General features: G+C 51.6%; 1 protein-coding gene across 1 annotated transcript in view; it reads left to right on the top strand.

The window, feature by feature from the left end:
• The first annotated feature begins 133 nt into the window (after nt 1-133).
• The window catches only part of GNS (glucosamine (N-acetyl)-6-sulfatase), a 37,723-nt gene continuing 16,617 nt past the window's right edge, over nt 134-21,239 (top strand). Inside the window, exons 1-9 of the mRNA XM_021708150.1 lie at nt 134-272; nt 3,946-4,005; nt 6,893-7,099; nt 9,221-9,286; nt 9,718-9,816; nt 11,228-11,395; nt 13,087-13,169; nt 14,282-14,400; nt 16,310-16,413. Of these exons, the coding sequence (XP_021563825.1) occupies nt 270-272; nt 3,946-4,005; nt 6,893-7,099; nt 9,221-9,286; nt 9,718-9,816; nt 11,228-11,395; nt 13,087-13,169; nt 14,282-14,400; nt 16,310-16,413 (909 nt within the window). The 5' untranslated portion in view covers nt 134-269. The remainder of the gene's footprint in view (nt 273-3,945; nt 4,006-6,892; nt 7,100-9,220; nt 9,287-9,717; nt 9,817-11,227; nt 11,396-13,086; nt 13,170-14,281; nt 14,401-16,309; nt 16,414-21,239) is intronic.

Below are 21,239 nucleotides of genomic sequence, written 5' to 3'. Positions count from 1 at the left end.
AAATGCCAAACAGTGGGTAATTGAACATCAGAAAGTACATTTCTTAAAGTTTTATGAGCTAGAATGTATGAGATCAAGATCATTCAGTTTGTTGTGAGGACTCACTTCCTGGCTAAACAGATGGCAGCCTGCTCCCCTGCTACCCCGCGCTGCTGCTGCTGCTGCTGCTGGGCGGCGGCGGCCCGGGCGTCCCCGGGCAGGCGGCGGGCTCCCGGAGGCCCAACGTGGTGCTGCTGCTCACCGACGACCAGGACGCAGTGCTCGGCGGCATGGTAACCCTCGGCGCCCGCCCCGCCCCCCGCGCCCGCCCCGGCCGCCCGGGCCCGGGCTCGGGCTCGGTCTGGGTGGGCTCCCCGGGAGGCCCTGACGCCGATGCGGGGGGCTGCAGGACCCGCCTCCTCTCGCGGACAGAGCCGCCGGTGTGGACCGCGCTGCCGCGGAGTGTGCGTCTCAGGATCAGCGTGGAGGCCCCTGGAGGAGGGTTGGGCCGATGGGCGGCAGGTGCCGGCCAAGAGCGCGCAGGCCCTGATTGTTTTCCTCTGGAGTCAAGTCCAGCCCCTTGGCGAGGGACCGGGGCCTGTGTACTCTGCCTGTGTCCTGTGCCTGTGTCTGACGTTTCTTTTAAAAGCGCTGAGTTGAACCCGTCTGGTGGTCAGGCTCTGGACTGCTGCGGATGTGTCTTGCCTCGCAAGAACTCAGAAGGTTCATCAAGTCTGGTTGAACACCTGGCTGTGGCAGTCTTTGCTGTCAGTGTTTCACTTTCTGTCCAGTGGGAGTTGTCATGAAACCCCCCCCCCCCCCAGGGTTCATCTTGCCTCTTAGCTTAGAATTCAGAAATTTCTGACCTTTGGAAACATCCACCCCACTCCTTATGGAGGCCCGGAAAGCAGCTTGCCCGGTGCACGTGACTAGCCGAGGCCCTGCCAGTCCTCCCATCCTGGGCCCAGCGTTTCTCTCCTCGTTTTAAAAATGAATGCCCTGCTGCCTTCTTCGTTTCAGTTCTCTTTTTGCCTCCAGCTGAGTGCGGGCACCAGGACACATCCAGGCAGGAGGTTCCTGACTTTTCCTGTATGGTGACACCCTAGTGCAGTGTTCTTCAAGCTGCTGGTCCCCCCTCGTGAATGAGTTGTGAAATTAGTTTAGTGAGTAGCTACCCACCTTTTTCCTTTCCTGTGGAACAGAGTGTAATAGAAAACGTCTGTTTGAGAGAGAGAGAGAGAGACAGACATATGGTAAAGGTAGGCATATGCATGTGTATTGTTGCTGGCTTGTAAAGTGGAATACATTTCTTTCTCAGATTGTGCTCAGGTGTACAAGAGTCTTTTCTAGCTTTTGTTTAAGATCCTTGCATTTTGATGGCACACTTTTGCACTTTTTCCTGCCTTCTCTCCTTCGTTGCCTTTTAGTTTCTACCCAGCCATGTTGACATCAGATCCTTGATTGAGTTTCCTTCCTAGAGTTTACCTTGGTTTCACCACGATTCCAACTGCTCCACTTATTCTGCTGACAAAACTTCTTTTTTATAAAAAAAGAAATAATGTTCTTGAAGAGTGTTTTGTCCAGAAAAGGACTTAAAAAGGACTTAAGGTCGAGCTTTCCTGCCCATGGAAAACCAAATTCATTACTTAAATGTAAGGTATTCAGAATTGTTTCTTTGGTGCTTATAGACCACAGCTGTAGTCCATGCATATTTGAAGGCTCTTCCCCTGAGCATGTTCATCCTATTTGTTTCTCTAAACCAGCCGCAGATCCAGGTTCTTAAATAGGTGTTTATACTGGAGAGAGGCTCTCAACTGAGTAGAGGGAGCGAGTTAGAATGTATGCTCCCAACTCTTTGAAGAATCCTGCCCTCTCTTGTAGCCTTTTTCAGAATACTCCAGCCCTAGTTGTGGAACAGGACTCCCAGAGGAAGGGTCAAGGCAGCCATGGCGGTGGAGAGCTTTGCGGAGCCGGGCCGGGATTGAGGAGTTTACCCTGTCTGGGTTATCAGCAGAACCCTCTGCTGTGCATATGACCCTTATCGTAAAAGGAAACTGCGGCTTAGGGTGGGTTAAGTAAGTTGACCCAGGTTCATATGGTGAATAAGAAGCAAAGCGTGGTGTCTTGTGATCCCAGAGCTCCATGCTTCTTCTCTGAGAGTACAGGCTCATCAGACGTCATTCCACATCCCGCACCGGCATCGTCACTTACACCATGTTGGCATCAGAGAGTCTTCAGGTGACATCAGGGATGCCATTGACGTCATGGAAGTCCTTATTTTACATGCAAAACTGTGTGTAGTGTCTTCGTTTTTGTGGAAAGAGGGAGTTCATTGAACCAAAAAAGATTACAAACTGCTGCTATAGTTGTCAAAATAGACAGTGGTCTGCCTCCACCAGACTAACTCAGGTCAAAGGATTATAGATAGCACTTCCATGATTTTGGCTTAGTGTGGAATTTCCAGCCATCTTTGAAATAGTCTTTTGTGTCGTGATGTCATCGTTAACATTTCTCTGCATGTGTTCCAGATGTCATCTGTGGTACTCTTGTGTTTACTTTTTTGCCTAGGGAACTGTTCTTATCCCTTTTTTGATTTTACTTAAAGATCATTATAAACTGGCCTCGGTAGCTCAAACCTCTGTCCGCCACTGCCTGGATTGGAACCTGGCACACACTGAGCGTTGGATGAATGTGTTATAACCACACAGTATAGTCTCGGTGGAAGTCAGATGTTCTTTCGTAGGTCTGCATATTTATCAGACACGTGATGATTAAGTCCCGGACGGTCACTGGCCTGGCCCTTCTTTCCACTTCCGCTTCGAATTCTCATTTCCTCTTCTGAGGTCCTCGTGGCAGCTCGGGGTCCTTGTCAGCCCAATGTCTCATGTAGCTCGTGATCTCTTCCCAAGGGTGGCACCCTGCGAGGTCATGATAAGCGCATGGCTGGTGATATTGCTCCTGAAGGTTACAAAGACCTTGCGCGTCCCTGGTGTCTCCTGCAGCCTCTTGCGGGTCTGCTCATGAAACTCTCAGAGCATGTTTCGTGTGCGAGTTAGGATTCTCATCCTTCTGAGCTTATGGGTTCCTTGGGTTTCCTGTTTAAATGAAATAATGGGGAAAAGTCACTCATTGAAGATCAGGCACTTGTTAACCTGGTTATACGTGTGGATTAACAGTCTTTGAGGAATTATCAGCCAGCAAAGTACACCTACCACTGTATGTGGCATGGTCTGAGACTTCCGAGGCATTTCGGAATCATCATGAACCAGTGCCCTAAATGGGTTCTTCATGGTGCGTTTTGCTGTCTGGGATCTGAATAGCCATCACCACTGTCCTTGAGCTGCACCTCACCAGCTGTCTTCATGCTTCTCACTCCAGGGTGGTCATAATTGCGCTTGTCAGAATCTTAGGTTGTGACAGGAAGATGAGGAGTAAGGCTGGTTTCTGAGGGGCCTGTTGCTGACGGGGCCCTGGGTTCCCCTGCTTGTCACCTGGCCCAGGTCTGGGGAAGCGGGCCGGGAGCGGGTGGAGGACCAGGTGTGCCAGGCTTCATTGCTGAGGGTAGAGCTGGAGTTGGGCTCCTACCTGGGGCCTAGCCTGTCTCGCAGCATCTAAGTGGCATCTCCTTGCCGTTTTAAAGGACCAAGGCTCCCTTTGTACCCTCTCCTCCATCCTGCTGCTAAAGATGGATTCATGGGAAGGTCTGCCCTGGCTGCCTTGCAAGGGGCTGGCACAGGCCGTCGGCGTGGACCTGCCCTACCCGCTAGCCTGGCCCTTAGCACGGGAGCAGCCGGCTCAGCCGGACCTGTTTGGCTCGACTCTAGAGTTGCACAGGGCTCTCCTGCTGTTTCATGGAGCTGGCTCTGGGAGCAGAGGCTGAGCAAGGTGCAGCTGGGCCTGGACTCTGGTCTGTGTGTCTCACTTCGTCAGAGGAAACCATTTAACAGGCAGTCACTTGCTTTACAGACACCACTGAAGAAAACCAAGGCTCTTGTCGGAGAGATGGGGATGACTTTCTCCAGCGCGGTGAGTTTTGAGGCTAATTTCAGTTTGCCAGATTCTGTTTTTGTTTTGTTTTTTTGTTTTTGTTTTTGTTGAGTTGGAGTCTCACTCTGTCGCCCAGACTGGAGTGCAGTGGCTGCTCCCGGCCACCACAGCCTCTACCTGCTGAGCTCCGGCGATCCTTCTGCCTCAGCCTTCCAAGTAGCCAGAATTACAGGCGTGTACTACCACGCCCGGCTGATTTTTTGATTTATCGTAGAGATGAGGTCTCACTGCCCAGGCAGGTCTCAAACCCGCAGGCTCAGGCAGTCCAGTCACCTCAACCTCCCAAAGGCGCAGGATTATAGGCTGAGCCACTGAGCCCGGCTCAGATTCTGACTGTGTTTATGTTTCGAGAAGAAACTCTTTTCTGGGCGTCTGGTGTGCTCTGTGTGGTTTTCTTTCTAGTTAAATGCCTGATGAAGGAAAGATTTTATTTACTGTAATATCAACTCTTTCAACTGAAATATTACTTCTTATCAGTTGAAGATTAATTGCAGGTATTTCCAAGCTAGTCTGTTCTACAACTCAGATCTATAGAAATGTATTTAAAACCTCATGGTTTTGACCGGGTACTGTGACTCAAGCCTGTAACCCTAGCACTTTGGGAGACCAAGGTGAGAGGATTACCTGAGCCCACAGGTTCGAGAACAGCCTGGGCAGCTTGGCAAGACCTCATCTCTACAATAAATTAAAAAAAAAAAAAAAGTCAGCCAGGTGTGGTAGCATGCGCCTATAGTTCCGGCTACTCGGAAGGCTGAGGCGGAAGGATCACTGGAGCCCAGCAGATCGACGCTGGGGTGGCCATGAGCGTGTGTGCTGCTGCGCTCCAACCTGGGCAAAGGAGTGAGACTCCAACTCAAAAAAAAAAAAAAATCACGGTTTGTTCTAGGTTTGAGAGTGGATTGTAAGAATCATGGAACATGTATGCTATGTAATCTGTTCTATGGTGAAAGCCCAATTAGCCCTGATCGCCAGGCCTAACAATTAGCTCCAAGTACATACATCGTAAGTATATAAAGATATAGATGCAGGGTTCTAAAATCAAGTATGAACATTCGTGTTCCAGAGCCGAGCCTGTAGCTGAATGAGTGGTGGTCTGGCAGGCAGGAACTTCCTATCAGGATGTGCACTGAGCAATGGCCTAGAGCCATGTGTAAGAGCACAGACTCATGGGCCAGACCGTCTGTGTGAGCGCACGCCCTGCGGCGTGAACTTGCCTGAGCTATCCCCCTCTTGGGCGCTTGTTTTCCTCCTTTGTGAGTGGAGGCACTGAATCCTACCTCTGGATCACCCGTTGCAGGAGTTGACCCATGCAAGTACTCCATCAGTGCCTGACTTGCAAAATGCCTCTGGGTGTAGTCTACGACGAGTCTACCAGAGCCATCTGAGTGGTAGAAGGAAGGAGAATTGAGGGTTCATCCCACTAGACACTTGAAAGCGCTCTCAAATTTTAACATCCTCTCCTGGTAAACTCAGGACGTTGTCAGGGGTAAGCCTCTTGGTTGTTCTGGGCTCGTCATTGCTACAAGGCTTAGGAGATGAGGTAAAATTATTGGAAAAATAAAATTATTATTTTCACTTGTGTGGATTTTCTACCTAAGAAGCACAGGATAATCATTGAAAACTTTTTAATTTAATAGAATTCAGTAAGGTAGGGATGAAACATAAAAATTAATCTTACTAATTTTTAAAAAAATTATTATTTAAAAGTTAAATAATCATTTTCTTCCATATAACCAGAGATATAGAAGGAACAGAGAAAAGACCCCATTTATAATAGCAACAAAATAGAAATTCTATGGGACTAACTAGTGGGGGCCGGAAAAGGCTAAGTCCTATATAAACTTAGGTACAAATTAAGTTGCTTTGTGAGTAACAAAATAAAAATACTTGATTCGTAGATATGCACATTATTTTATATGGGAAGATACCTATTATAAAATACTTTCTCTAGTTGGAATCCTTACAAGATTTTTTTAGACTCAAGTGATTCCAAAAGCTATCTGGAGTAATAAATAGCGTAGAACAATCAAGGCAGTTTTCCTAAAGGACGAAGCTGCCCTACTAGGTATGAAAATCTCATATGAAGATACAGCATACAGTATGTGCTGGCCAGAAAACTGATCAGAAAACAAAAAGAGGACGAAATAGGAGTTGCCAGTATGAAAGTTTTGAAAACCAAACACCTGGTAAAATGATAAGGCAAGTGTAAGAGTAGGAAGTATTGGTCACATGACTGAGTCCTTAATTCTTTTTTTTGGGAGGGAAGGGGTTTAGTCTCACTCTATTGCCCAGACTGGAGTACAGTGGCACACTCCCGGTCACTGCAACCTCAACCTGCTAGGCTCCGGCAATCCTTCTGCCTCAGCCTTCCAAGTAGCCGGAACTACAGGCATGCACTACCATACCTGGCTAATTTTTTATTTATTGTAGAGATGAGGTCTTGCCAAGTTGCCCGGGTGGGTCTTGAACCCGCGGGCTCAGGCAATCCACTCACCTCAGCCTCCCAAAGGCATGGGATTACAGGCTGAGCCACCGAGCCCAGCTTAAAGCAGCATTCTTTAACTTTGGTGAAGACCCAGCTCCTGCCATGCCCCTTGCATGTTATTTCTTTGGCAGATGAGACGAGAACTCCCGTTCTCCTGCAGAAAGAAACCAGCTGGTAAAGAAACCATCCCTTTGTATTCTGTGCATTAATGTCACCACCGTGTGACTCAAAGCAGCTCAGAAGACTGATGTGTAGTGAAAGTCTCTCTTGCGTGAGAAGCCCGCCCTCTGAGCTGGGCCTCGAGCAGCTCCCCGCACCCTCTTGGAGGGGAGGGAGCCTCCTTCCATGTGACTGAGTCTGCCTGCCTCTGTTCCCTGCCAGTACGTGCCGAGTGCCCTCTGCTGCCCTAGCAGAGCCAGCATCCTGACGGGGAAGTACCCGCATAACCACCACGTGGTCAACAACACCCTGGAGGGAAACTGCAGCAGCCGGTCCTGGCAGAAGATCCAGGAGCCAAACACCTTCCCAGCAATTCTCCGCTCAGCGTGCGGTTATCAGACCTTTTTCGCAGGGAAGTACCTGAATGAGGTATGTTGAGCTATCTGTTTCATGTACTTGTAACCTCTTTTTAAAGGTGAATGAATGCGATTGTTTTTTCCATGGTAGGAGTTCGTGGTTCAGAGTGTTTTGGTATATGTTGTTTCCTCCAAATCTGGCCATCAGACACCTCTCATGAACCTGTGGACATGATTTGGGCACCGTGGTGACTCTTTCAGCAGCCTGGGGAGCATCTGTGTAAAAATGTTCTGGCCAGGCTTGGTGGCTCAGCCTGTTATCCCAGCACTTTGGGAGTCCAAGGTGAGAGGATTGCCTGAGCTGAGCCCACGAGTTTGAGACCAGCCCGGGCAACTTGGCAAGACCTCACCTCTACTACAGTAAATCAAAAATTAGCCAGGTGTGGTAGTGTGTGCCTGTAGTTCAGGCTACTTGGAAGACTGAGGCAGAAGGATCACCAGAGCCCAGCGAGTCGACGCTAGGGCCATGAGCGTGCCACTGCACTCCAGCCTGGGCAATGGGGTGAGACTCTGACTCAAAAAAAAAACCAAAAGTGACGCCGGGCTCGGTGGCTCAGCCTGTAATCCTGCGCCTTTGGGAGCGGGTTCGAGATCCGCCTGGGCAGCAAGACCTCATCTCTACAATAAATCAAAAAAATCAGCCGGGCATGGTAGCGCATGCCTGTAATTCCGGTGAGGCGGAAGGCTGAGGCGGAAGGATCACCGGAGCCCAACAGGTCGAGGCTGCGGTGGCCGGGAGCGGCCACTGCACTCCAGTCTGGGCGACAGAGTGAGACTCCAACTCAAAAAAATAAAGAAAGAAAAAAAGTGTCCTAAGACTGCTGCCTTGTGCTGTGCCCTTCCATTCTTCCAGTGGGTTCTGCTTGTTTGTGACTTTTGTGGTGTCTATGTGCATATCGCCTCTGTGGGGGTCAGAGTGAGAAATGTTCCTCTTAGCTTTTTCCTCAGGTTTCTTAGACTCTTTTCTGAATTATGACAGCTCAGTGCTTCACTCATCTTACAGCCTGAAGAGCAGAAGTTCTGTGGAGCAGTTCGTGATAAGAGAGTTCGAGACCAGCCTGGGCAACATAGTGAGACCTCGTCTCTACAAAAATTAAAATTTAGCCAGGCATGGTGACATGCACCTGTAGTCCCAGCTACTCGGGAGTCTGAGGCAGAAGGATCGCCTGAGTCCAGGAGAGAGAGAGAGGGAATATCCCTGGAACCCACAGGTCATCCAAACCTGTGGCTGTGTGGCTGGTGTGCTGGCCTCAAGTGGAGGGAGGAAGGCCTCACTGTGCCCTGTCAGGCCAGATTTCACAGACCCAAGTTCACCACCTTGGCCTTTGCTTTTGCTCAGAGTTCAAGCTTAAAGGAAATGCTGTGTGTGGAATGAGCTTTGGTGAAACTGGTGCTTGGAGACAAAGAGAATGTCCCTTTCCTCACGCTTTCTCCGTGGTTGCTGGAGAGTTTAACGTCTGACCAGAATTTTCTGTGAATCCTCCCCTCCACCCAGGAATTGGGGCCTCTCTCATTCTGTGGTCTCTACCTGGTCAATCTCATTGGGTAAACTGAGCCCTGAAAGTAGACTTCATAGCAGGACAGCCGCAGTACAGGGTGAGGCTGTGTCATCCCAAGTGCCTGGACCATAGGTGCTTCAGGTCACGGGTCTTCTCGGCAAGGGCCTTTGCTTTCCATCGGCTGGCTGCGCGGTGTAGTCCAAACCCTCTCCAGTGAGCCTTTCTCTTGAGCACCATGTCGCCTCAGAAAGTTTCGGCTTTGGGATGCAGCCGCGGACTCTGCTGAATGAATGAGCGGGGCCACGTTCTAGAAGAGCTTGCTTTACGTCACTGAAACTTGAGTTTCATTTCACAAAACATTCTTCTTTCGATTGGTTTGTATATTTGTAAATAGTTTTTAAGAATGTGTGGCTCTGTGGCCATCCAAAATGGCTGTCAGGCCAGTTTCGGTCCCTGGCCGAGGTTGCCACTCCCGCATTAGGTGTTTCTAGGTTGGTGGAGTTTATTTTTTACTAGTTTATGTGTTTGGGAAAAATGCGTCAGGTGCTAGTCGAAAGCAATTCTGGAAGTCTCCTGCATCTTTCTGGCCTGTTTATGGCTACAGACCCTGACTGTCCCTCCTTGTGTCTTTTCAGTATGGAGCCCCGGACGCAGGCGGCCTGGAACACGTCCCTCTGGGCTGGAGTTACTGGTACGCCCTGGTGAGTGTTGGCTGAGGTCTGCGGCAGTACACATCCCTACGGATGTACAGCGGTCCCTCACTCACTGAGCTCTGCTGCTGGCGTTCCTTCAATTGCTTTTGCAGTTAGCTGTTTTATCTCCTTAAAGGAAAACCTAAGCACCTGTGATTCACTCCTTTCTGGCATGTTTTTTCTGCCTTGCACAAAGTATAGTAATGTAGTTTGCCGTTCTGTCTCAGCCACTTCTGGTTTTTAAACTAGAACATGTTATTGAAGCTATGCTAGCCTTTAATAAAAAGCCTGGCCCAAAAACCCAGTACAGTGTTGACCTGAGTGATTACCTTTTTTGTGTCTCGGCACTGTTTAAATCGAGTAAGTTTAGCCCAGGTTAGATTCCGACTTCCACTTGTGTGCTTACCTTGTAACAAATTTGACTTTCTTCTCTTTAACAGGAGAAGAACTCTAAGTACTACAATTACACCCTCTCCATCAATGGAAAGGCCCGGAAGCACGGTGAGAACTACAGTGTGGACTACCTGACTGATGTTTTGGTGAGTTGCTAGGCTCTGCCTAGGAGGCCTAGGGCCGTGTCTGTGTTGGGTGACGTCAGTGTGTAATCACTTGGGCTGACTGCTGCAGAGTATTTCCAGCTGATTAAAATGCCTGGGGGGTGGAGCATAAGCCGTACTCAGATCCAGTGCCCTTGGAGTCCAGCAACAAACCCCTTCCCAGAGGTTACCCTCTAGGTCTCCTGCACTCCCCCTGTAGAAGTTTCGCTTTGCAGGGCTCCTGCCGTTGCCCCCAGTGGGACTCACAAGCCACAAGCTGGCGGTTCACGACTGTGTCATGAGCTTGCAGGGGCAGGAACGCGGGAGTTCTTGGGCCGTGTGTGCTTATGCGTAAGCGTTACTGAAGGCAGGTGAACTGGGCCCTTCCTGGCCTGAACACTGCGGTAGCTGTATCTAGAGCACGTTCGTTCACTGAGCAGCTCAGCACCACATGTCGCAGGTGTCCAGCAGTGAACGAAGCAGAGTCCCTGATTCTGCGGAAGCTGATTCTCCAGTGGCAGCTTTGATGTGCGCTGTGTGTGTGTGTGTGTGTGTGTGTGTGTGTGTGTGTGTGTATCTGCACATGCTCTTTGTGGCCTCATGTCAGTGACAAGTTGGAGAAGTCAGGCATGGAGGGAGTTGGGTGATGTGGGAGTAGAAACCTGCAGGAGGCTTGGGGAGCTGATCGGAGGAGGGGAGGGGCCGCAGGCAGAGGCACAAGGATGTTGACAGCACGGGGTGAGTGGGGTGGGGGAGTGTAGGAGGGAGATGGGAAATAGATGCAGTCGGTCTTTTTTGAGCTTGTTTTGGAAATAAGACACAAACCAGCTAGAAGGGTGAAAATTCAGAGTATCTCCTGATAAGCACATGAAAAATGTGAGTCCATAGAAACCAAAGCCTGGTGGAATGCGGTGGGATTTACCGTCACTCACTTAGCTTGGCCACTTCAGGGGCGCAGTCGGACACCTACTTTCTGCATGTTTTCCCAAGGTTAAGGGAACGTAACCCACCCTTCCCGCTGTTCCGGATTGGGTGGGCTCCCTTTTTTACACTTTGTAGGGGCATCAAATGTGCATACGCTAAGGTCCCCATTCATGTAAGTTCATACTGAAATGGCCAAATTACAGTTTCTCTCCTTGGGGGAGATGGGAGCAGTTGCTGGGTCATGTAAAGCCATCAGGATCGTGATTGCTTTCTTACAATAGTATGCGTTTCAGTTTTTTATTTAAAGTATTGCCTAATCACCAGATAGATTGTTCCAACAATGTACTTGCAGTTGGCTGTGGCATGAGGTCACTTGCTAGGACTGAGTAGAAGCTGCCGTGACCCTATGCTTGCCACGCCTGGGGACCTGTGTCTGTCTCGCGCTCGACTGTGGGTGGGCCGGGGGATGACGGATGCTTGTGTGTTTCAGGCCAATGTCTCCTTGGACTTCCTGGACTACAAGTCCAACTCCGAACCCTTCTTCATGATGATTGCCCCTCCTGCACCCCACTCGCCGTGGACAGCTGCACCTCAATACCAGAAGGCTTTCCAGAATGTCTTCGCGCCGAGAAGCAAGAACTTCAACGTCCATGGAACGGTAGAGTCCCGTCCTTGGTCCAGCCGCACTCGGTGTCACTGACTTGTCCACTTGTCAGGAGGCCTTTGGGCCAGTGGTGGGTTCCCCTCCCCACCCTCTAGAGGTGATTGCACCTGTCCCTCCAACAGATAGTGTAAACTACTTCCCAAGAACAGGTCAGCCTTCTGCCACGCTTCCGGTAAGCGGCTGGGAGGTCACAGAGGATGGCAAAGGCATGCCTTCTTCTGCCGACGGGAGTCGCCCAGGCTCTCCTGGGAGCCTTTGTGCCACCTCTCCTGTCTCCTGGCGGTGGCTGGGACATGTTCCTGGGGACTAAGCAGGGCCTTCCGCGACCTGCCCGCGTGACCTCCACTAGCTGGGGCTCAGGCAGCAGGGCTGGCATGGCGCAGTGTGGGTGGGCAGGGAAGGTGCACAAAAAAGGGCCAGACACTCGGCTTGTGTGCTGGTCCTGTCTGCTTCCCTGGGCCCGGGGTGCAGACAGCTCCCAGCTCAAGGGCAGGCGGTCTCAGCTGCTGCCCGGGAGCCGACCTCACTTGCGAGGCTGTAGCCGGAGAGTGTCTTGCAGTCAGACCCGGCGCAGCTTCTCCAGCTCATGGGCCCGGCCGTGAGCAGGACGCTCAATTCCATCTTCCTGTCCAAGGGGCATCCAGGTCCCCCATGTGGCTCCTGGATGGACTGAAGTGCACACAGGCTTCTAGCATGTGCCTGGCGTGCCATAGGGCGTGCCTGTTAAATACACCCTTGCAGCTGAGTGAGCTGGGTTCTGAGTGAGAGCGCCGTTCTCAGCCTGTGTTCCCGAAGAAGGTGGCACAAGCTCCCCTCCCCAGGGAGATGTGGAAACTCTGGGCTAGGCCGCTCTGCTGCAGGCCTCTCGGCGTCAGCCATGGGCCAGGGTGCCTGCCCAGCAGGAGGACGTGCCGTGTGGCCTTCCTGAAACTTACCAACTCAAGGGCACCTTGAGGAGCGGACTTTGGAAGTGGCGGCTTAGGGTTTCATGTATAGTGGGGAGGGAATTAACAGTGTATGGAAATGCTTTTGTTTTGAAAACATAGCTTTTTGAGCCAGGCGTGGTGGTGCACACCTGTAATCCCAGGGATGCAGGAGACTGAGTCAGGAAGATAGCTTGAGCCCGGGAGTTTGAGACCAGCCTGGGCAACAGAGCAAGGCTCCGTCTCTAAATAAATAAATAGCTTTTTTATTTAAATGGAAGGATCCCCCAGGTTTAGACTTGCAGTTTTAGGAAACCGTGGTGTTGGGACTTTTCTCAAAGATCTCAGGGTGGTCAGTCTGGATAGGGAAGCAGAGGATGAAGGAAGGATGACTTGTGAGACATAACTTAGAGGAGAGTCAAGCAGCATTTACCCGTTAGACCAAAAACCCAAGATCAGAGCTACAAAAACCCTCGGTGACCTCTCGGACATCTCTCACGAATGCCTCTGTCCCAGGAGCCAAGGCCTCTCTGACTTGGGGGCACTGGGAAGCCAGGGACAGGGCCAGAGTTCATCTGCAGAGATCTCTACTGTCGGGAAACAGGGCAGGGAGACGAGGGCCCAGGCTGCCCAGTCAGATTCCAGCCGTTCCTTTCTGGTAGAGCAGGAATGAAGTGGTTCTGTTACGCTCCACTCCAGCACTCTGGAAGTTTCTTTGGCTGTGGTGATGTGGTGCTAACGTGCTTTTCCTCTGGGTTTTAGAACAAACACTGGCTAATCAGGCAAGCCAAGACACCAATGACCAATTCTTCAATCCAGTTTTTAGACAGCGCGTTTAGGAAGAGGTAAGAGCTGCTTCTGCTTCCTCCACGGGTGTGGCCCTGAGGACCCCAAGTCCCCTCACGCAGAGGGGACTGTGCTGCATTGCGGTCTTGGAAACAGAACGTCAGTAGGCAAGACGCCAGATGGGGCAGTGGCTGCCTCAGAAGCAGGGGGGCTCCTGTGCCCTCCGGGTGTGGGGGGCCTTTGCCCCACCTGTCTTAGGACCTGCGAAGAGTGCTGCAAACTCAAGCCGTTTGGAAGGGTTTTGTTTTCCTTGGCTTAAAGAAAAGGCCACTTGGTGTAGAGATCAGCCCACATACTGGACAAACAACCCAAGGACTTAGACTAAAGCAAAATGTGTGCCTTTGCTTTTAGGAATTTTCAAGATGTTCACTTAAGTCAATTTTTAAATCCATTACTTTTTCCTAGGGCATATTTGGTTTAGCCCAGGTGCAAACTGTCTTTTTTCTGTAAATGCCCCTAAAGTAAGTAGCACAGACTTGGGTCACACATTCCTCCCACTGCTGTGGGAGCACACAGCAGCCCTAGGAGATCTGGAAATGAGTGGCCATGACTTATTTCAGTAAAACTTTTTTTGGTTTATTGTAGAGACGTGGTCTCGCCAAGTTGCCTGGGCTGGCCTTGGACCCACGGGCTCAGGCAATCCACTCACCTCGGCCTCCCAAAGTGCTGGGATGACAGGCTGAGCCACCAAGCCCAGTCTCAGTGAAAGTTTTTAAGACCAGACGGCGGCAAGCTTGGCCCATGAACTGCTGTTTGCCGACCCTGATTTAGACTCTGAAGCTCTTGTGTGGCATGAGCCTGTCTGGATTCGCCTGCCAGAATCAGTACTGACCCAGCAGCCTTCCCCCTGATTGCCTCTTTTCTCACTGCGAGTGGCAATACCAAAAATAAAGTGCACTGGTTCGTAAAGCCTCATCTGCTTCCTGGGAAACACTTAACTCAGGACTGAGTGGATTATGTTCTGAAGTTTTCTAATCTGTTTTGCAAGGGGGAGATCCGGGGAAGGAAGACGGGATTTCCCTTTGGGGACAGTGGTTGAGCATCTTGTTTCTGCCTGTTTCGGCAAGAAGGCGGCACGCCTGAGCTCTTTCTTGTGCCCGCGCATGTCCAGGTGGCAGACGCTGCTCTCAGTGGACGACCTTGTGGAGAAGCTGATCAAGAGGCTGGCGTCCACCGGGGAGCTCAACAATACCTATGTCTTTTACACCTCGGACAACGGCTACCACACAGGTGAGCAGAGGCCCGCGTGCCGTGGGCCCTCCAGGCCCATCCTGCCTTTCCACACGGTTGGCAGCCCTGGCAGGGAGTTCTAGTCCTGCCATAGCTGTGGACGGGCCTGAGCGAGGGTCTTTCTGGGGCCTCTCCGCCTGGAGGGCTGCATGGTTCCCACGAGGAGAAGCCAGGTATCATGGTTGCGGCCTCTCATGCTGGATGTTGAGGTGCTCTGGGAGCCGGAGCAGAGGGTGAGCCTCGCAGGCTGGGTGGGCCATGGGGTCCCAGTCTAGATGGGAAGACCAGAGAAGGCTGTCTTGGGGGAAGAACTTCCTTGCCAAATCGTGGAATTAGTTTTTGGGGGATGTTATGTTTTCAAAACGGCCGTGAGTCAGCCCTCATCCTTGACTTCAGGCCTCTTACTGGGACCTTGTGGTCACAGCCGGTGTTTCCTTCTTTCCTCGCTGAGCTTCCATGTGAGAAGGACTAACCCGAGGCTTGCTGGCACAAGAGCAGGCTGACTGCATTCACTGTGTCTGTGAAAGTGCGAAGTGCTCGAGTAGAGCTCAGGAAATACCCCCGCCACCTGGCTCATGCTCTGTGGCCTGTGACCAGCCATTGGACGCTTCCCGTGTATCGATGCTTCCCGCCTCCCAGGCTTTCCCTTGTTACTGGAAGGTTCTGAATCGGACCCAGACACATGACTGCCCGCATCCACACCTGACTGTGCACCTACCAGTTACCATATTAGGTCACCGGCCAAGATGCAGCCCAAGCGGACTCACCACCTATAGTCCCTGTGTCTCCCGAGTTTGTCATTTGCCACTAAGCTACTGGGAAGAGGGGTCTTTTTCCTTGAGGACATCTCACACTCTGTGGCTAACGGCTATCTTGTGACACCTTAGGTTGTTCATCTCTACTCAGCGTTTCCTAGGTTGGTAGTTAGATCAGGGGCACGATAGAAATCAGTGCCAAGCAAGAATGTTTCCCAGTGACTCTGCCAGGTACTTCCTGTAGCTTCAAGTCTTGCAGCCTGCAGTGTCTGACTGTCCCTCTTTGGACGCTCGTGTTGATTGATGCTCAGGTGGTTTCAGCTCGAGCCCTTCCTGGGAGCCTTTCTGTTGTTCCATTGATGATTATTGCTTAAATTCATTATTCCCTCAGAAATTGCAAAATGCTACCAGGCACAGTGGGTCATACCTGTAATCCCAGCTCTTTGGGAGGCCAAAGCAGGAGGATCTCTTGAGGCTAGCAGTTTAAGACCAGCCTAGGCAACATAGTGAGACCCTATCTCTACCAAAAAAATAAAAAAAATTAGCAAGGCATAGTGGCACACATTTATTGTCCCAGCTACTTGGGGAGGCTGAGGCAGGAGGATTGCTTGAGTCAAGGAGTTTGAGGCTGCAGTGAGCTGTGATCACACCACTGCACTCCAGCCTGGACGACAGAGCAAGAGACCCTGTCTCTAAAGAAAAAGAAATTGCAAAAGGTTGATTCATAGTCCTTTTGTGTGTGTTAATTAGCTGGAATTCAGGGACGAATTCGTCACATCATTATGCAGTTGTCCTGAAGTGCGACTCGTTCAGGAAAGGCGAGAGGAGTGTCGAACACTCCTTTACTTGGCAGTTTGGGAGTCATCACTTCCCTCAGCTGCGGTCAGTCAACCATCGTGCATCACTCTTCCAATCTTTGTATTTTGGAACTTTCCGGCCATTATTTGTGCCCTGTTTGTCCAATCAGAGACCAGAGAATCCCTTCCAGTCATTTAGAGCAGTGAGAGACCAGTCTCAGTGGCGCTTTTCCGAAACACGAGAATTAGTAGAACAGAGCCGCCTTCGCCCTTACGGTGAAGTGCTTGGATGAAGCCATGTGTGCGCAGCGCCTCCGTCTTGGCACTGTCTTGACCCACCGGGTGCTTTGTTTTCAGGACAGTTTTCGTTGCCAATAGACAAAAGGCAGCTGTATGAGTTCGACATCAAGGTTCCGCTGTTGGTCCGAGGGCCTGGGATCAAACCGAATCAGACGAGCAAGGTAGGTGCCGAACTGCGGGCATGTATGCCAGGAGAGGCAATGACCGGGCCTCTCTTGGAGGCGGGGGATAACATCTGACCAGCACACAGCTCTCTGTCTGTGTATGAGCCTTGGCTCTGCAGTTTCTTTTTAACCCTTTGCACTCGGGAATCTAGCAAACCACTCAGATGTCCCCTCTCGGGGGACGTAAAGAGATTGCTGGTGATTGTACAGGACAAACTTATGCCAGCACAGAGTTTTCAGAAATGTATGTTTCCTGGAAGTTTTCCATTCAAGTTGCACAAAAAGGTGAATAAAGAGATTAACTGTATACTGAGAGATATATGAAAGAAATCAGCTGGCGTTACATACAAAGAGAATGTGTGAAGTGCTTTCACAATGGTGCATAGACTGGACAGTAAATTGCACATGATTGATGTGCAAGGTAGAACACAAGACTGTACTGTCTGCTCAAATAGAACGCCACCAGTTGGAAGATGTCACCCAAATTCCTACTGCACAACATGCATCCATGAACCTGCACGTCGGTGACTGTTTCACACGTTACCCTGGGGTAGAAACATATGAGATACAAAATTTTAATTTTTTTTTTCATAAATAAGTTCCTCAATGTCCAAAAAGCCAAATGTCATTACAAAAAAATAGTTGACTCTAGCACTGTTGTATTTAGTAGGAAGTGATTTGTTTTTCACTGTTTGGTTTAAAAGTGCAGTGAAGTTGCTGGTAGGTGATCAGCCACGTGTCTCCTAGTGCCAGGGCTTCATTTTAAATGCCCCACTGCCCCCCAGTCATGGCATTTCCCCCAAACACGTGGGTCAGGAAGCAGAGAGCCCTTCTCTGTCTTTCAAGACCAGACCTCAACTTTGTCCTGAAGCAGCGGCCCTCAGCATAGGGCACTTGTTACAGTCACCCAAGATTGTGAAGAGGAAGGACGCTGCACAGGGCAGCCTCCAGGGCGACTCTGACTCCCTGCCTGGCTCGGACACCCAGCGGGGGCCTTCTCTCCTCTCTGAGTTTCTGGCGGTCTGGGAGGTGCCCGGTGCGCCCCTTCCTGCCGAGCACAGCTCCTCAGCTCACCTGTGCCTGGGTCTCCGGACGTCTTCTTACAACGCAGGCTCTGGGTCTCCACTCCTGACCCGCTCCCAGATGATGCCTGCTGCCGGCATGTGCGTGCTTTGCGTGTGAGGCCGTGGGAACTATGTCTCCTGAGGGCAACCTCTGCTTGTGGGCCCTTCTGACCGACGCCCTGCCACTTCCCTCGTCCTCGCCCAGAACCAGCTTCTGTCCTGCCATTCGGTGCCGACATCTTTTTCCACACTTGGGCCCTGATGCTGGGGCACTTTGTTCCGGATGACTGTGGCCACCTTCATCCAGTGCTCAGGAGAGGAGAGTGGCCAGGCACTGCAGTTTATGCCTTCTCTCCTTCCAGAGGCCAGAGTCTCTGCCCAATTCTGGGAGACCAGAGATGGGCAAACACACAGTCCAAGCTAAAATTGCATAGCGGAATTTGAGAAGGGCCCGGCTTTCTGGGCGTATTGCATATTTTGATTAATTTGGGGGGTTGACGTTTACTTGTTTCAGCGTCCACTTCTGTTTTTGAGTCAGTGTCTCTCTGTCACCCGTGCTGGAGAGCAGTGGCATGATCACAGCTCCCTGCAGTCTCTACCCTCTCGGCTCAGCCTCCTGAATAGCTGGACTACAGGTGTGCACCATCACACTCAGCTAATTTTTGTGTTTTTTGCCGAAATGAGGTTTCACTGCATTGTGTAGGCTGGTCTCAAACAATTCTCCTGCCTCAGCTTCCCAAAGTGCTGGGATGACAGGTGTGAACCACCACGCCCAGCCTCAGTGTCTACTTTTTACTTCCCTTTTCAACACTCACGGTGGCATTCTGTCAGAATTCTCTCCTCTTTATGATTACTTTGCGCTCTCTTTTTCTCTTAAGACCCACATTCCTAAGACCAGTCACTTTCCCCTACAATCTCAGTGCCCTCTAGATAGGCCTCCTTCCTTAGCCAGGCCCAGTGGCGCATGTCTGTAGTCCCAGCTACTCGGGAGGCTGAGGTGGGAGGATCACCTGAGCCCAGGAGGTCGAGGCTGCGATGAGCCATGATCGTGCCGCTGCACTCCAGCCTGGGCGATACAGTGAGACCCTAACTCAAAAATAAATAATAAACAGGCCTCATCTTTCATGGGAGATGGGCAGATTCAGAAGACCATGAACCTTAGAAGTATCTTCTTGGGGTTGGTGTTGGAGCTGGTGAGGAGGCCGGGCCTGCAGCCGTGCGCGTTTTTGAGGAGTGGTGCCCCTCGGCCCACATATGACCAGTGCGGGAGGGAGGCAGAGGAGAGCAGTTGGGGGTGTCAGCCCCTGCCCACGGAGCACCTCCTTTCTCCCTCAAGTAACAGCGCCACCCAAATTGTAAAATCAGAACCTGCCCCCTCCAAGCCACGAAAACAAGCCCTGCTTCCTAGGAAGTCGTTCCGACAACGTGGCCACTGTGTATCGAGGCTTCCTGTGACAGGTGCCGTTCCCAGTGTATTGCCTGAGTCAACTCGTGTGCTCCTCGTGGCCCTGTGAGACATTGGTGCTGTGATCCCCATGGTGCAATTGAGAAGAACCGAGACCGAAAAGTTAAATGCATTTCCCAAGGTCACACAGCTAAAAGACGGCTGAGCCCAGCCTTTAGACGTGGACAGTGTGGCTCCAGCTGACACTCAGCCAGCTCACATAGGTCAGTTAGCAAGCATTCATTGTCCTCTCGTGCCAGTGCAGAAGTCCAGGAGCCTTGGACCCGGCAAGAACAGTCAGACGCGGCCCGGTCTTCGTTCTCCATGTTGAGAGCCATTTCCTTCCGCTGCGCAGTCTGTGAAGGCCCCGGGCATCTGAGTGGGGACCTGGGCATTGAGGACTGAGTCACGCAGAGACCTGTGGGAGGAGCGTTCTGGGCAGGACCAAGGGTAGACAGGCAGGTGCGGGGCGGGCAGGAGACGGGCCTGGCAAGGGACGGGTACAGCGGTGCTGGGCCGCCTTCTCTCTCCCTCTGGGGCCTTGCACGAGGGGCTCTCCTCCCCTCTGGAACAGCCCACCCATACCCCTCCTGGACTTGTCCTCGGGGCTCCCCCCTGGGAGGCCCCCTCCACGCTCGAGCCCCCAGTGCCCTCCTGCTGGCCTCACTCACCACCCTGTTGGATGTGTCCTTTTTACTCTGGGTGTCCAGGAAGTGGGAGCAGGGACACTGAGGTACCCAGCCTCGGCACACTGGGGGACAGCCATGTTGGCTGGATGGTAAGTGGCAAGACAAGGATTGAAAGCTACCTGTTCTCAGAATCTGTGTTTTTGACACACTTGTGCGACAGATTTCCTTTGAGAGGCAGGGATGTCCAACTTTCCTCTGGCAATGGTGGTCATTGCATAGGGAGCACAGCATCTCAAGCCACCACTCCATGGGAGTGGTGCAGGCGTGGGCTGGCATGAGGAGCTGAGCCGTCACAGGTGCCTGTGCCTGGCCCGTGGGCTTGCCTGTGTCAGGGCGTGGCAGGATGTGTCAGCCAGAAGTTAGTCTAGCCCTGGACTTGGTGGTGGGCCCTGCAGAAGGAATTCTAGGGGAGGGAAAGACTAGCAGGAAAACCCGAGGGACCCCTTCCCCCAGTCCGGGAAACAGCGTGCTGGGGACAGGAGCGCCGCTTGCTGGCTGTGAACAGAAGCAGCCTCGGTCGCCCTGGCTTGGATGGGAAGGGAAGCCTCTGCTCTGAGCAGGCCTGAGCAGACCGGCTTCCTCCTTGCTGGGGAGTGGGGTGGGGGCTGGTTCCCAGAGCGGCCTGACCAGGGCCTCTCTGGTGTGCGTGGTGCCTTGCCTCCGACAGCCCCACATCTGTTCTCTGTATCAGGGCTTGGGGTTTGGAGACCCGAGGGGGCCCAAGAGCCCATGACTGCCTGGTTCTTTTCGGTCGCGGTGCAAAGGGTCAGCGCTTGGTGTCGCTTGGTGTTCTGCCCCAGGGCTTTCTTGGGGCCTTCATTTGATCAGTACAGTTACAGTCTTAAATCCCAAGAACATTCTCAGACTGAGAGCGTAGGGTTTACGAAGTAATTTACTCTTGCTCATCGAGGCTTTTTCTATTCCAATTCATAAGTGAAGTCGACGTGTGTCCTGAGTGACAAAAGCCCTCCCCTGAAATGAGTGTTTTCTGGACGTCACTACAGCGATGAGTCCTAGAATCCACTCCAGCTCTTGGTTGTAACAAAACCAGAGGTGGGTAGAGCCCTCTCCTGAGCCTCTTGCTCATCCTCGGTGCCCGCTGGAGTCTCCGCCTTCTGAGACAGTGTGCCAATATTGAGACCGTCTACTTTTTAGCTCAGATTCGTGGAGAGAATTTAGCCATCATTTGTAGGGAAGACACAGTAATTACAGATACTTGGAAAGAAAGGGTCCTGGGATGATGTATGTCACAGTACTTGTGCCGAGTCCTAGTGACCTTGGAGTTAATGCTGGAACTGACAGACCTTTCTCTTTGTAGAGCAAAATGCCCCTAGGGGCCATGACCCTTGAGGCCATGCTTGGTGCAACTGGCATCAACATTTAATTTTATTTATTATAGAGATGTGGGGTGCATGTGAGGGCTATCCACACAAATGGGCTGCATGCAGGTGAAGTCTGGGGTCTGGCGGGCCCTCCTTCCCCTGGTAGTAGACCAGGTACCCTTTGTGTTGTCATGGGTCTCCCACCCTTCTCCCTGCCCCCCAGCAGTGCCCAGCGACTGCCAGTATCACCCTTGTGTTCATTTTCCACCTCTGTGGAGTTTATTATCTCATGTTGACGCTTTTT

This window comes from Carlito syrichta, unplaced genomic scaffold, assembly GCF_000164805.1.
Source record: "Carlito syrichta isolate Samal-C Ts95f unplaced genomic scaffold, Tarsius_syrichta-2.0.1 Scaffold131125, whole genome shotgun sequence".
NCBI classification, from domain to species: domain Eukaryota; kingdom Metazoa; phylum Chordata; class Mammalia; order Primates; family Tarsiidae; genus Carlito; species Carlito syrichta.
Note: the sequence above shows the minus strand (reverse complement) of the source record. Positions and strands in the feature narration are given on the sequence as shown.